Genomic DNA, 14,969 nt, shown 5'->3' with positions numbered 1-14,969 from the left:
TGGTTATGCTCCCTCCGGGATCGGCCCAGTTTACAGGGTCAGACAGCCACCCTCTTAAAAGTGGGCGGAAGAGCGCAAGAAAGAGTCGGTAAAAGTCATGCAGATCCCACGCACAGGAATACCGATGTTACGCGAAGCATTTTGCAGGTACCTATCTATGTAGGATTGTTTGTAGTTCCCGCAAAGCGATACCAGATGGATCAACATGTTTGTCTAAATTGAACAGTTGTGTGTGTGGGTCGCGAGCGTGGCGAGAGCAGCACGATGACGACCACGTTGAGGACAATCGTATAGCAAAAACGGCGGTAATTCTCAAGCCGGTCGTTCGACGCGAGCTTACGACATGACACTTGTTGGTCTATGCGTAGGTAGCGGACGAGCGTAAGCGAGAGAAACACGGACTGCAACGTCACCAGCGACTATGTGTTATGCAGTCTTACGTACATATGGCTTCTTGCAAAGAGATTCTCGCAAGCGCTTTATCTACTCATGAACGAGAACGATCGTTTATCATTTTTTTTAACCACAATACTAGAAGCTGGCTTCACTGCACGGTAACTCCTTGTGAGGTGAAGTTAAACCAAGCGCCCAAAAGATGGAATTTTTTCACCTGTCGAGAATTATTACTTCAGGTATTGAATATGCTTCATTGCAAAACATAGCACTGTTAAAACGGCGATATCATTTGTCCTCCGGTAAATAAATGTTAAAGCATGATTAACTTGGGCGAACGTATAGTCGGTGCGGCGTCGCACAATTTATAGTAGCGTGCCACGAGGAAAGTGATGAGGGAAGTGGCCCGCTTCCGGAGGTGGTGCAGACTAACGGGGCGCTTCAGAACGCGAGGTGTCCTCCCAAAGGAAGACGAGAAAGTGGCACGGCACGCACACACCGAGCGCTTCAAATGGGTGGCTCGTTTTGGAACGCGAGAAGTACGCGTGCGATCGTGGCCTAATGGTCTGAGCTCCTGTACTCAAGGGCAGAGGTTCGATTTCACCGTCGGTCGGGCACTTTATTTTCTTTTTATTTAAGCGAGGCGAGACAGGAAGCTACCTACCTACCTAACAATTCTTCGCATTAAAAGAAAGAATTCCTCGGTACGTTCTGTGTTATTGCCTTTGGCGATGCTGACAACTGCAATGCACGTGAAAAGCGCCACTCACCTGGGGATGCCAGCTTGATACCAGGGGGCTTCGCGCAGTTCCTCCTCTTCATTCACGTTCAGGGAATCATGCCTGAGGAAAAAAAAGGGGTGGGGGGGGGGGTGGGAAGTGAGTTACAAATATCGTCTGAAGAAGCAAAAAGACGGTTTAGAACAGGAGAGGAAGAGCCGTATCATTGGTAGAGGCCCCCTCGCAGCTGCGGTGAAAAACAAACATCATTCGCGGCATCCGAGATTGCGCCAGGTGAACCGCTTCGATCTTGGGGGGGTGGGGGGGAGGGGTAGAGAGGGTTAGGAATCCCGACGCGATATTCCTACGCGTACAGAGACCACGGTGGAGAGGGACACTACAGCGAAAGGGCTCGTCGCGGCCCTCCGTGGCGGCAGCGCTAGACCACGCTACGCCGCGGCCATCTCGGAGGTCATACGCAGAAGATGCAGCCACGCGCAATGCAAATATGAATTGATTTTTCTGTCTTTTTTGGAATCGCAGACATATATCTTTGTCACTTATTTAACTCAAGATTAGCAATTGTGTATTACTGAGATTGTTTATCACGAAATCAGCTAGTAGTGTCGGCGGACCGACCGCATTCGACGTCGACACTGCGGATGCGAGAGAAAGCGAATGTTCACTGCCTTTGACACGATATTGTAAATTTTCTGCTTCGTGCAGTGCAATAATATTTGGCCCACATGTTCACAGGAGCCTCGTTAACAAATCAGCAACGTTTCCTTACAATGTTCAAAAAAGTGTTTGGGGGCCCCTTTAACACAACGTGGGACCCTGCCGCTTAAACGGCGTAGTTTGACCGAAACTATCACCTTCAGTGTATGTAGTGAAGCATTCATGTCTTCTTGCAAAGAGATTCGCGCAAAACCTTTACCTACTCACGAACGAGAACGATCGTTTAAGATTCTTTTTACCCACATACTAGAAGCTGGCTTCACTGCACAATCACTCATAGTGAGGTGAAGTCAAACCATGCGCTCAGAACGCTCTTGGAACTATATCACCTGGCGGGAATTACTTCAGATATCGAATATGCTTTATTGCAAAACATAGTAAGAGAGGCCGAGAGTGTAAATTCATGAACGACATTGGTCTGTATATAATTACAGGCAATTCTGTAAGGACAGTCTGGTCGAATGCGTAGCTCTCAAATTGACAAAACATGAATGATCTTCGCATCTTGTGCAAATATGACAAACAGGCAACGACACGTAATTACTGGGTCCGGATGCGGTCAGTTTTAAAGCGAATAGCCATCTTTGCTTCTTTAACCCGTTTTCGTGGTGGCCGCACTTTTACCTTCGATACGAAGGCGCCGTTGCAAAGAGCGCGTGCTCTCGCGCAACCAAGTTGCGAGGCAGGTTCGTCGCCGAACGCGAAACACGACGTCTGTGACGTGTTTCCGGCTCCCGAAATCGCTTCCGCCGCATTCAACGAACAAAAGCTTAGCCTTTGAGATCCGCATTTTAAATTCAGAGGGCGCCACCCTACATAGGGCATGGGAGAGCTTCGGGGCGTCTGGAGGTTTACGTGCTGTGGTTGAAGTTCGGTGAAGGACAGCACACGTCTTCTTCCGCCGCGTCCTCTCCATTTGTGGGGGTCCTTTTTCGTCATTACTCCGACGGTGTCGCCACTGATGGGAGGCGGCCCTGAAAAATTGGGAGCTGGAATACCAGCTCAGGGCCGTCCGGCAAGCCGCAGATGCCGCCCGACTCCAAGGACTTTGAACCGCCACCTCAGGCCGCCACAACCAAAACTGCAGGACCGTTCTTTTCAATCAAGTTTATTTTCTTCTTTTCGTTGCTAGTCCCTACAGGGGTCCTGCTTGTCAATTTATGTCCCGTTTCCTTAGACCACCTGTACACCCTGGTCAATCTGTTATGTTGTCACCGGCAACGGCCGGCTCCTGCATAAGGTTGAATAAGTTCTCATGTTTTACGTGCAAACAGCCATCATCCGTCTGATCACGAGGCGCGCCGTAGTGGGGGACTCTAGTTCAATTCTGACCGCCCAGAGTCCTTTGACGCACACTCAAAGCGCGGTACACGAGAGTTCTTGCATTCTGCCTCCGTTTAAATGAAGGGCAGTCGCGGCCGGAATCGAACCAGCGACCTCGTGTTCAGCAGCGCAACGTCATGGTCACTGAGCAACAGAAGCGGCTACGAGAAGGCCCCAAATGAACCGGTGAATCTTAGATGACACTTGGCGACTCAGAGACCGTATTGGGTACCTTAACGTGCACCCCAAAAGCGTGGTACGCGAACGTTTTCTTGCACTTCGCCCCCAACGGAATGCAGCAACCGCGGCCGCGAATCGAAACCGCGACCTCGTGCTCGGCGGCAGAAGGGGCACAATCGAAAGCCGACCTCACGCAACGGCACGCCGAGATTATCGAGAGCTTGTGGCAGAGCCGGAGCAGTGAAAAAGAAAAGACGCGAGCAGTGTACCGCTCTCTTGATTCCGAGGGACGCTTCAGACAGCCGACAATGGCCCGAGCTCGACCGTGCCGTTGTTCTTCCTTCTGCTGCATAGCTCCGTGCATCGGCAGGCAGGCAGGCGGGCAGCGAATGAGACAGCCGCCGGCTAGATGGAAAGCGAGGCGGGTTTCACTGGGAGGGGGTGAGGGGGCGGGGGGAGGGCAACCCCGCATGTGGTGAGCGTTCACCCCCCATCACGTGCGCTGCAGCGTCGAGTGATGCTGTGCCGGTGGCGCGTACGCACTACATCCGGCTCGGTCTCGTACCATTGTGTTTCGGCTCGTTTCCGGCCGTATAAATCAGGCGCGTCGCTGGGTGCAATCGCGTGCACGGCCAGCGCGGACCTTGACTCGAGTTGCTAGCGCGAGCCGCCGCCTTTTGGGTGGAAAGCCGCGTAAGTCACCCCCAAATCTCTCACCCCCCTCGTCTCACCCCCCCCCCCCCCCTCCGGGCCCCAACTGCACACTCTATAGCTCCTCCGTCCTTAGACCCCTGCCACGCCACCAGCGAATCAGCCGCCGCTTTAATTCTCTTCGTCTCTCTCCCGCGAACTTTTCCAAGCTCCGACACAATTCGTACCACCGAAAAGAAAAAAAAGAAGGAAAACGTCGAAAAAGAGGAAGAACATAAGAACTCGCGATGCCCGAATCGTGGAGTCGTGATCCGTGTCGAAAGAAAGGAGCGCGGCCGCTTCGGAGAGCGCACGCACTGCAGCACGCGAAGTTTCTTTCTCCTCTCTCTCTCTCTCTGTCGTTCTCACTTATCAGATGAATTTCTTGTACAGTACATTCGCGGTGGTTATTCTCTCTCTATCTTGTTTTTTTTTTTCTCTCCGCTGAATTTTGAGTTCTGCGCCGTAGAGTTTCTCTCGCCTTATGCGCGATGCCACATTACCAAGTCGTGAATTTGAAGTCCTTTTCAGTGACGAGTGCTTCAAAGACTCAGAAGTGAAGATTCTTGAAGATGGCTAGATTTATATGCTTCTTTGACGTTGCCTTCTTTCTTTCTCTCTCTCTTTCTTTCTTTCTTTCTTTCTTTCTTTCTTTGCACGGCGTTCACTATCCGTCTCGACGGCGGCCCATTTAGAAAGCGCGTCTGTGCGCACCGGCAGGCCTCTGACGCGAACGCCTCCAAGTTCCAAGTCTTGAATGAAAGTTCACATCGGGCGGCGGCGACGACGATTGTGGCTAACTTGGCACGCGAATGCCTCGCCTCATCGCTAGGAATTAAAAACGACAGTCAAGAAAAAGAAAAAAAAAGAAAGGTAGGAGTAGGATCGTGCAAAATGTGAACGGATCAAAAGACGGCGGCGCTAGCGTGGTTCTCTTCCAGAACTTTCCAGCTCACTTCTTCCTTTTTTCCGTTTCTTGTTGCTGTTCTCGTGTCGTTTTCCTTTTTTGTTTCTTTCTTGACTTGTGACCACGCATTCTACCTTTCTTTTTTTCTCTCCTCCGTATTTTTGTTGTTTTGTTTCCTTTCTTGAGGTTAGCGCGAATCTCATCGCGCTCGTGCGAACGCTGCCCTTTCGCGTGATTAACCACAGCTGGGAGGAAAGACAAGGCGTTTATGGAGAAACGACAGCTTAAGGAAAGGGAGGTAGAGCGGGGAGGTGGGGGGGGGAGGGAGTGTAGGGTAGGCGTACAGATTCATGCGCAGTTGTTGTTGCTGTTCGAGAAACGCGCGTATAGCGCGCATCGAGGGCACCCTATAGAACACGTCCACGCTCGAAAGCACGCAGCAACGCATCGGCCTATAAGGAAACGTGTTAAGCGCGACGACTCGAGCGAGAGACAGCGGGGCAAAATTGATTCGGGACCGCTGCGTCCCGAAGCAAGACTCCTCGTATAGACGCGTCGCATTTGGAGACACCACGCTCGGCTCGGTCGGCCGTTCTCGCACCGTGGGAGTCGAGCGCGGTTCAAGCGAGAGCGTGGGTGGCGCCCGCGCACACGCGGCTAATCGCGCGCTGCGACGCGTCTTCCCCGTGACGAGAAAGAAAACGTCCGTACACAACCGGGAACGTCGCGCTTCGCATCTATATACATTCGCAGAATCAAGCGTCTTTCCTTTCTCTAGATCACTATCATCATCTATACAGACGACGTGCACTCACTGAAACTTTTCGGCAACGGCGGACCCGTGCCAGGCAAAGGCAAACGCCGACAAGCCTCTGCACCAGCTGCCAAAGTGCGATGTCGTGTCGTTGCGTGACTTGCAGGACAACGGAGACAGCGTGCGTGAATCGGACGCGCACGGTTCTGGGTTGGGAATTAGCTTTAAAAGGATGGCCAGCATAAAAAAAACAGAAAGGTTAATGTGCGCAAGGATTAAGCGTTCTCTTTTTCGTATACACAAAGGTCTTGCTGGCCGCGAGATAGCTGACAGCGAGGCAGACAGTTATGGTGTTTAAGGCTCCTTCAAACTCCGCTGCCTACCGCCGCCTGTCATCTACTTTGTTTTAATGCGATTAATGCTGTTTGCGTGTCTTCACCTAGTTTGCGGTATGTACAGTTGAAACTCGATTTAACGAAGTGATGACCACGCTCGAATTATTTCGTTAAATCGGGAAGTTCGTAAAACCGAGAAAAATTAGTTTCTCGGTCCTTCGAAATCCAAAATAGTAACGTAGCGACCCACAAAGGCTACCACGGCATTGCATTTTCCGTTAATCCAGCCATCTGTCGCATAAACCATGAAATAACGGAAGCAACCACCGCCGCCCCTACTGAGGTGATGTTGAGTCGGCTGTTCCGTGCGTGTTCCGAGCCTCGTCAACATAAAGTTAGGGATGTGGCCATGGTGCCTAGATGTTTTAACGCGACAGATTTAGAGTGCATGCTCGAAGTAGAGCCCGTATGCGCCAAAATTAGAAAGAAAGCACCGGAATTGCTCATTTATTTAAGGAAAACCTCGTTAAATCGAGTCCGCGGCTAGGTTTGTTTCGTTAATTCAGGTTATTGATAACGTTCAACCCTATGGGTACCTGCCGGGGAATGCAAATTTCTTCGTTAGATCCAAAACTTCGCAAAATATGGTTTCGTTAGATCGAGTTCTAAATGTATACTTAACCTCTTTCACAAACCCGGTGAGCCTGCTTGTCTACTAGCTTGGACCACTGGGTATGCGCTGCATGGCTTGCTGTCTTACCGAGCAGACAACATGGGTCACTGGACTATATTCCAGAATGTAGACAACGAGCTGATGTGTGACCAAGCGCACAACTTGGGTGACCGGGTGTGCGCCACTTGGAGACAACTTCGGCAGTGCTATGTAATATAGGCATGCGCCTATTCAGTCACAGGGAAAGGATGAGCCAAGGTTACGCAAGGGGTAATGTAGCCTATTTAATACATTAAAGCGCTTGCATGCCCATCCCTACGTCGAGAGCGGCCGTCTGGGGGATAGCCATTGTAACCAAGTTGCAGCCAGGATACTATAGGGATAGTGGCGGCTGCTACGGGTTTTCAACTGGGGTCCAGTGATTGCATCAAGACATATTAGTGTCGTGACGTATCATCCGGCATTATGGTTGGCGAGATTCCCATTTCGCGTGTCGGCTAGTGTGCTCATAAGGTTTTGCGGTTCAAGGATGGTACAGGGATATGACATCGGGATAAAGTAGTCATCATAATAATCATCATAACATATAAAACATGCCCCCATAAATAATTCACACCAATCGTAATAAAGATTGCTAATCGCAATAACGTCTCCATTCTCCTCCAAAGGAAAGATGTCACACCCATCATAACAAAGGTTGCTAATCGCATTAACGTCACCATTCACCTCCAAACGAAAGATGCAACCAAACAATCAATCAATCAATCAATCAATCAATCAATCAATCAATCAATCAATCAATCAATCAATCAATCAATCAATCAGACAGTGCTGCGTAGGTCTGCAAGGTGTAGGAAGGTTCACAAAAGGGAATAATTGTCGTCCCGCAGCCTGTATCGCGAAGCTGCAAACGAAACCCAAACGGGTTTCTCGGAAATAAAGCTTTGCAGATGAAAAATTCGTCCTGCTCCGGCAATCGGACCCGAGACCAACGAAAAGGTAGCTTTGTGAACCGAGCTTTGTAGCTTTCATTGTACGTCGTTTCACGCTTCAGTCGGCTAGATGACAATTTTTCCTTTCGTCAGTCAGTAAATGAAAGATCGTGCAAGCCACGTACCGCCTTGGCGGAGCTGGGGCGAAGGCGACCCTCGTGGCGAGGCCGTTGGGCCGCGGCGACCCCGAGGCGCTCCTCTGGCGGCCGCTGGGCGAACCCGACGAACGCCGGCTGCGCACCGAAGAGCGCACGCTGCACGCCTCGGAGGACAAGGGGCTCGAGCGCAGCGCCGAGCTCGGAGGCCGCGAGCCCATCGGCACCGGCGAGGAGGCCCTGCTGTCCTGCATAGGGAGGGACGGGAACGTTTCGCTGTCACCACCCACACGCTATGGAACATCGTAAATTCGCGTTTGTCTTAATGCATTGCCGTATGTCGGAATGTGTCGCGCGTCTTGGCGAAGTTAATTGCTTTGTCTATCAGAATGCCACTTTTAGACGACTTCCAGAAGGTGAGGACATAAAAGGTCTTGCTATATGCATCTTCTAGACCTCTCCTCCAACCGGATGGCACCTTCCTTGCTTTTGGCTTCTCCTAAAGCGATTTTTAAGGGTCAATACAACTGATCCCCGAATACGACCGAGTATATCTCTCTTGTGCGTGAGCGAGCGAATGAGCGAGTGTCGGCACAGCAAGGTGAGCTACACTCACGGACAACTTACTGCGGCTACGAAAGGAAAGTTACGGAGCCAAATCACGCGCACGAGTGAGAGCGCTTCTGAAAAGAGTGCCGAGTTTTCATCCACGTTATTTTAAGCTGGGGAAGAGAAAACATACGCACCTTATTAGCAACAATTGAATAACACAAAACGCACCACTGAATGTACAAGTTTACTCATTTTGCGGCTTTTCCCTTCCGCGTCTGGGCAAACACGAAACCGCCGCACGTGGAAGCTGCGTCGATTCAGCGTCTGTTCCGAGCAACCAAAAGACGCTGTCACACGCTGGCGGACTACTTCGCGCGGTAACACATGTGCAGAAGCTCCGCCCCCGTAGCTCCGCCCCCTTTCGTAGCCACAGAAAGTTGTCCGCGAGCATAGCTTCATCCGTGTCCCTCCACAAATCGATACGCTTTCGATAGCAAGCGAAATCACAGTGACATCAAGGCCAGACGCAGTGATATGCCACCAGCGCCTTCGCTCCTTGCTCTATCTACGTCTTATGCCATCCCATCGCGTCCACGCCGACAGCCAACCTATACATAAGCTCGAGCACGCACCTCCAGTCCATCCGGTCCTCCAATGCTCGGGCTGCAGCGCTGCTGCTGCTGCTGCTGTTGCTGCTGCTGCTGCCAGCTGTCCTCGAGCTTCTTGACGGGCGGCGGCTTGTCGGTGAAGTGCCGGTTGAGCTCGGTGGGCGACGTGTTGTCCTCGTTGCTCGAGGGAGACAACAGGTCCGGGTCCGCGCCCCGTTCGCCGGGCCGCTGGTAGTGCTGGTGGCTGGGCGTCACCGGCACGCTCGAGGGCCGCGCGGAGCCGCTCAGCGCGCCGTAGTGCTGCTGCTGCAGGCTGCGCACGTTCAGCTCCAGAAAGCTCTCCGCCACGGGGTCCCGGTGCTTGGTGCGGCCCGCCACCTTCTTGGCCTGCGGGAGATGGTGGTGTCGCAATGCGTATACGTTAGCGTCCACAAGTTTTTCTACCACATCACCTGGGAGTGCGAACGCAACAAAGCATTCCACAAACACGAACACCCGAGTGCGGAGCAATGGGAGAGTCGGCTCACCAGCAGCGAGCTCACGGCCCAAAGGGCCCTAGTGCAGCACGCGAGCGATGCAGCACGACTCCGTGGAGCCTCGGAATAGGGGCCCACCCTTGCTGAACAGAAGTCTCAAGTCGCCAGCGCCAAGAAGATGAAGACGACGGAGACCTCGTAACCGCGAAGCTCTAAAAAGACTCAATGAAAGATTTCACTCACTCACTCACTCACTCACTCACTCACTCACTCACTCACTCACTCACTCACTCACTCACTCACTCACTCACTCACTCACTCACTGACTCAGTCACTCTATTTGTTTGTTTGTTTGTTTGTTTGTTTGTTTGTTTGTTTGTTTTTACACGCGGGTGCATGACACTGAACAGTAATCGTCCGCAGCATGGTTAGGGAATTATAAAGGACGTGTTAACTACTTGTTGCTGGGCTCTAGTTGCAAGACGGCGAACGCCGCGTGAAAGTGACAGCAAAGACTGGCAATTTCACTGTCTCGTGAATATACGGTCATATCGTACAGATTAACCTGGCCCTTGCGCCACAAAACACCACACATCATCATCATCATCATCATCATCATCATCATCATCATCATCATCATCATATCGTACAGATCAACTAACCTAACTAGATATCAGTCCATTTCATTTCCTTCGGGATCGAGCCATTGCAGTAACTCTAGTGAGGGGCGCGGCTCTCAGTAGCTTGTGGGCCACCAACAGTTAATCAGCCAAGAGCCAGTAGGGTGGATGCAGCACGTCTCCTTTAAGAGGAAGCTCTACTGCGGGGCCAACTATGATGTCCGTGCCAAAATACATCAGAAGCACAAAAATGCCCTCATTTAACGACTGCTGGTCCTATTTGAATTAAAATTGCTTCCTTTAAGAGGGAATGCTGAATTTTACAGACTGTAGCAAACAGGATTCTGATTTAGGACCTCCTCTTTTTTTGTGTGTGTGTGCAGAAATTGCCGAAAACTGGCAGTTAAAAAGAAAACTGAAGCACGAAGTTTACAAATCTGTAATTCTAAACCAAAAGCAGATGTCCCAGTCCCCTAAACTGGATATGCTATTCGAAGTGGCGAAAAGTGATACATGATTTTAGAGATCACGTGAAACAGCTGCACTATTGCACTACTTGCGAGCGTTTCGCAATAGCCCTATACTCCCGAATTAACGGCGTGTTGCAGGGCAGCGTACGAATACATCAGTTTCGTCCGCTTAAGGTGACTAATTAAGTGCAGTTTACATCACTGTGTTGGATTTTAATGCTGCGTTACAGAGATGGCAAACTTAATGCTCGCGTTTTGAAATTTCGCTATCTTCCAATATTTTTGGTAATAACATTGAAAGACTAAATCAGGAACCTGCTCTCTACAGTAGGTGTGCTTTAACTTCACCCTTTCAATGGAAGAAAAAAAAGAAAACCGATCGAGTGGGCGCCATCGAGGCCAGGAGAAACGATTTATTCGTTCCTCTGTAGTCATATGGGAGCTCCCGCGATAAATTTTTCTTTTAATCAACTATAGTGTGCTTTCCGACCGACGCACAGACTGATCACTCAGCGTCGATAAGCAGAGGAGGCCCGCCTGCGTGAAGTACCCACGAGCGTCGCACCTGCCGCTTAATTAATCACTCGTAGTGTGCACGCCTAATGATTGCGCGTTTTGCGGGGTTTGTTGTTTTGAAGATAAGGTCTTCTCTGGCGATTTCAGATCGATTTGGGGGTTCGTGCGATCTGGGTTATCGGCCACTTTCGCCTCGTAAATAAGACGATTTGAGGCCTTCTGTAGTGCGCGTAGGACAACGTCAAAATGAAGTTTGGAACTAAAGAAAAGGCGCACCAAGTCAACGTACAACTATGTACGGAGCAGTGATAACGCGTATAGTTATCAGCGCAAGAAAGAAAGGCCGAAAATTAAACCCAGATGAGTTCGTTCAAACCGTCGAGCGCCTAAAAGCGGAGTCGGAATTGCGGATTTACTCGGCGAAAAATGTGAGCCGATCCCGAAGGTGTAGTGCAGGTTAAACAACAAACCGCGTGGTTACGCTAGTGCGCTCCACTATACCTTGTATTTGTTCGATGTCAACTGAGTCCTCCTAAAACTGTTAGTTAACCAGTCTTCTTGCCTGCCTCTCAGCTTATAGCAATTCGTTGTTTAAGCGCTAACACGTGAACGTCCCTTTACGTCCCTTTTTAGGCATTATTTCTGTTCGTCAACAACAAGGCAATAACCGTTCTCTGTGTATGATTCTGTTCCCTTTCCTCCGCTAGTTCATTCCTATTCCTCCTAAGTTTTGTTTGTTTCCCTTTCGTTTCGACCTCGCCATCGCTCTCGTTTTTGTTCATCCCTTGCTTCCCTATTTCTTCGCTTAGATCCCGCCGGAGCGAGTCGAGATTGCAGCATCCAAAAGAAGGAGCTAATCCAATCACGGCAGCACAGCGTTCACTGCGGCGAACAGCAGAGGTCAGGTTGTCGCACGGCCGGTTCAAACTGGATTGTCTGTCGTGTGACCTGGCGGATAGCTGCACGTAGAGACGCACATTTGCCAAGCATGAGACTTACCCCTCCCCCCCCCCCTTTCCCCACTGTCCCTCCGAAAAAAAAAGAAAGGAACTGCGCGTATACATAATCTCATCTTATCCGGATTAAAAAGGGATTGCTCGTCACTGCATTCGCAGACGTCGGAGCACGTCGCAGATTCGATCGACGAAAGAGAGAAGCCGTTTCTGTGTCGGTGCCGGCTGACAACGTGCTTTCCGAGCGCTCTTTGCGTGGAAGGCACAGAAAAAAAGAAAGAGAAAGAAAAGATGCCAGAAAGAGAAAAGAAACGCCGTTCGAGCTTTGACGTTTCTGGGAAAGTGGTGCGCCTCATTTGCGAAGTGCAACTCTCGCTCGGTAATCCGCTCCTGACCATGCAGCCACAGGTCCAGTGGCTAACGCCTGATTGATTGATTGATTGATTGATTGATTGACTGATTGATTGATTGATTGATTGATTGATTGATTGATTGATTGATTGATTGATTGATTGATTGATTGATTGATTGATTGATTGATTGATTGATTGGCGCTAGCGCCCCAGACCAACGCAGGGTCGGGGAAATCTAGGCTCTAGGTAGCCCCTCTGTTGCACGGGCCGTTACAATGAATGAATGAATGAATGAATGAATGAATGAATGAATGAATGAATGAATGAATGAATGATAGTCCTCTGATAATCCCTGTGTTTCTCTGGGTGGTTAACCCCAGTCAACCATCCCTGATATAAGATTCCATTGGTCGGGAGCGGAAACAGACGAACATATGAAGCAGGATACTAAGGCTGACCAGGAAAGGAACAGGAAGACAGAGATCTAAAAATGGGGAACCGAGAAATTGTAGTTAGCGCTCGAAGGCTTCCAGGTTTCGGGGACTTGTTTACCCGATAGCCCATGTGCTGCTGCGCAAAGTGCAATAGCTGTTACAGGTTACACAGCGAGCGCTCTCCAATAATTTTGACAGCTTGCGGTTCTTGAACCTGCGCTCCCAAAGCGCGTTACGCGAACGTTCTTGCATCGCGCTTTCATCGGAACGCTGCTGCCACGTACGGGAATCGAACCCTGGGCTTGGTGCTCAACAACACAACGCCCCATCCATTGGGCCACTACGCCACTGCTGAAGAATTGGCAGTGGCGTGTCTTCATCCGGAACGGCAGAAGGAAAAAAAAGGAAATAAGGCTTTCTCGTCACCGAGTCTGGGAAAAAAAGGAAGAGTGACAACTCCTAAACCATTTTCGAGACAACTTTGGGGCCCGCGGTGTTTGCGAAAGCTGGCGCCACATGCCTCCGCAAAGGGCTCGATGCCGCGTGGTTGTTTGTTGAGAATGACGTTATCCGGATAAAAAGAAAAACTGCGGCGCGCGCGAGATAAACGGAAATCCCATTTTCTGGAGAGTCGTATACCTTTCAGCCGGAGAAGGCGACGAGGTCGTACGATGGTTAGCCCCTCCGTACATCCCCCCCCCCCCCTCTCCCCCTCTCCCCCTCCAGCCCCCATTACCTGCTTCGATATTTCCGATTCCATTACGAGCTTGACATATCTTCGCGCAGCTCCGCTAACGTTCGAATTGGGCTTAAGGCACGAACTATAGGGCCTACAGAAAGCAAACGACCAAGGCGAACGAGCAAGCAAAGCAAACAAGCAAGGATACACGATAGAGACAGAGAGAGAGAGAAATAACAGGACATACGAAAGAAGGAAGCAATCGAATGAAGGAAGGCACAAACAAACGAAGAGGCCAAGTATGAGTGAAAGGTTCTAGATGCCGGTTTCGGCTTCCATCGGTCCGAGACGCGTCGGTTCCCTTCGGCGAAGAGCAGTCAGCGGCAGACGCCCCGGCGTCCGATTGAAAGGGGGGATTCCCTGCGGCGGCGGAGGCCGGGACGGGGCGGGCAACCGCGTCGTTTCAGCGGACGACGGGAGGAATGAGATGTGTCAAAGCGGACAGGCTTTCAAAGGGCCGCGCCTTATTACAACACCGAAAGCGTTCGTATGTACCTCGAGGGCGGGCGGGAACGGAAATAGGGCAAAGGATAAAAAAAAGCCGAGAAGAGAGCCGACCGCGGACAAACGTACACATAGTCCACGCTGAACCACGGAAGTATACTACACGCATGCGCAGATGAGTTTTGTGTCTTTCTTTTTTCGTCTCAGTGCCCCCTTCAGTTGATAGTCGGCGTTCGTGTTGTCCACTTCTCTACTCTTGTGTCCTGTCTGCACGCCTCACTTCTATTTTGCATAATGAATCCTTACCAACTAGCTCAGCTTTGTGTCGTTCTACGCATGGCGCGGAACGACGGACAGTGCCAGACCTGAGGAAAGCTTAACGCCCTGGAAAACGAACGTGTGAGGACGACCGGCGCTGGCTAACACTTCCCGGGGCTAAATTTGTGCACACGTCGCAAACACACCAAGGAAGAGCTTATGGGCGCCATAGGACGGCTGCTACGGTACAGTATGCCGCACGCGTTGCTGAAGACGTGGGTTCGCTTAACAGCTGCGGCAAGACACCTTTTCGTCCGGTTTCGCTTGCCGTATTGTTTCTACTTTTCAATTAAACGTAAGTTGCGTGACAATTAACTTCCTCGGTACTTTCTCCAACTTCAATGTATCTTTTCGTGGTACGGTTGTGACCAAGAAGACACCGAACCTCTCGGATCTCCTCGTAGCCTCCCGCACGTAAACTACTCTATCGCGCTATACTTAGAAAAAAAGAAAGAAGAAAAAACGCTTTCTGCAAATTTCGCTTGCGGAACGGTAACGCTGTTTCCCTTAACACCGTTATTACGCTAAATTTAACGTATAACATAGCGCCGTAGGTTTCCGTAAACAAGAGCATTCGGTGAACTGGCTTCGTGCTCTCTGCATTCAGTGTATCTATGTCAGATGACTCTGCATTCCAGTGTGTTTTACCTAGTATGTTTCACTGCAGCAAATCCTTTTTTTTTTTTT

General features: G+C 50.5%; 1 protein-coding gene across 3 annotated transcripts in view; it reads right to left on the bottom strand.

The window, feature by feature from the left end:
• Window positions 1-14,969, bottom strand: part of LOC139056185 (EGFR adapter protein-like) — a 259,948-nt gene that overhangs the window by 7,755 nt on the left and 237,224 nt on the right. For all 3 annotated transcript variants that reach the window (XM_070534198.1, XM_070534197.1, XM_070534199.1), the window contains 3 exons: window positions 8,984-9,346; window positions 7,830-8,047; window positions 1,164-1,235 (listed from right to left, as the gene is read on the bottom strand). In XM_070534198.1, the coding sequence (XP_070390299.1) occupies window positions 1,164-1,235; window positions 7,830-8,047; window positions 8,984-9,346 (653 nt within the window). The remainder of the gene's footprint in view (window positions 1-1,163; window positions 1,236-7,829; window positions 8,048-8,983; window positions 9,347-14,969) is intronic.

The sequence above is a fragment of the Dermacentor albipictus genome, chromosome 2 (genome assembly GCF_038994185.2).
Source record: "Dermacentor albipictus isolate Rhodes 1998 colony chromosome 2, USDA_Dalb.pri_finalv2, whole genome shotgun sequence".
Taxonomy (NCBI): Eukaryota; Metazoa; Arthropoda; class Arachnida; order Ixodida; family Ixodidae; genus Dermacentor; species Dermacentor albipictus.
The sequence above is the reverse complement of the archived record's forward strand: the minus strand, read 5'-3'. Positions and strand labels throughout refer to the sequence as shown.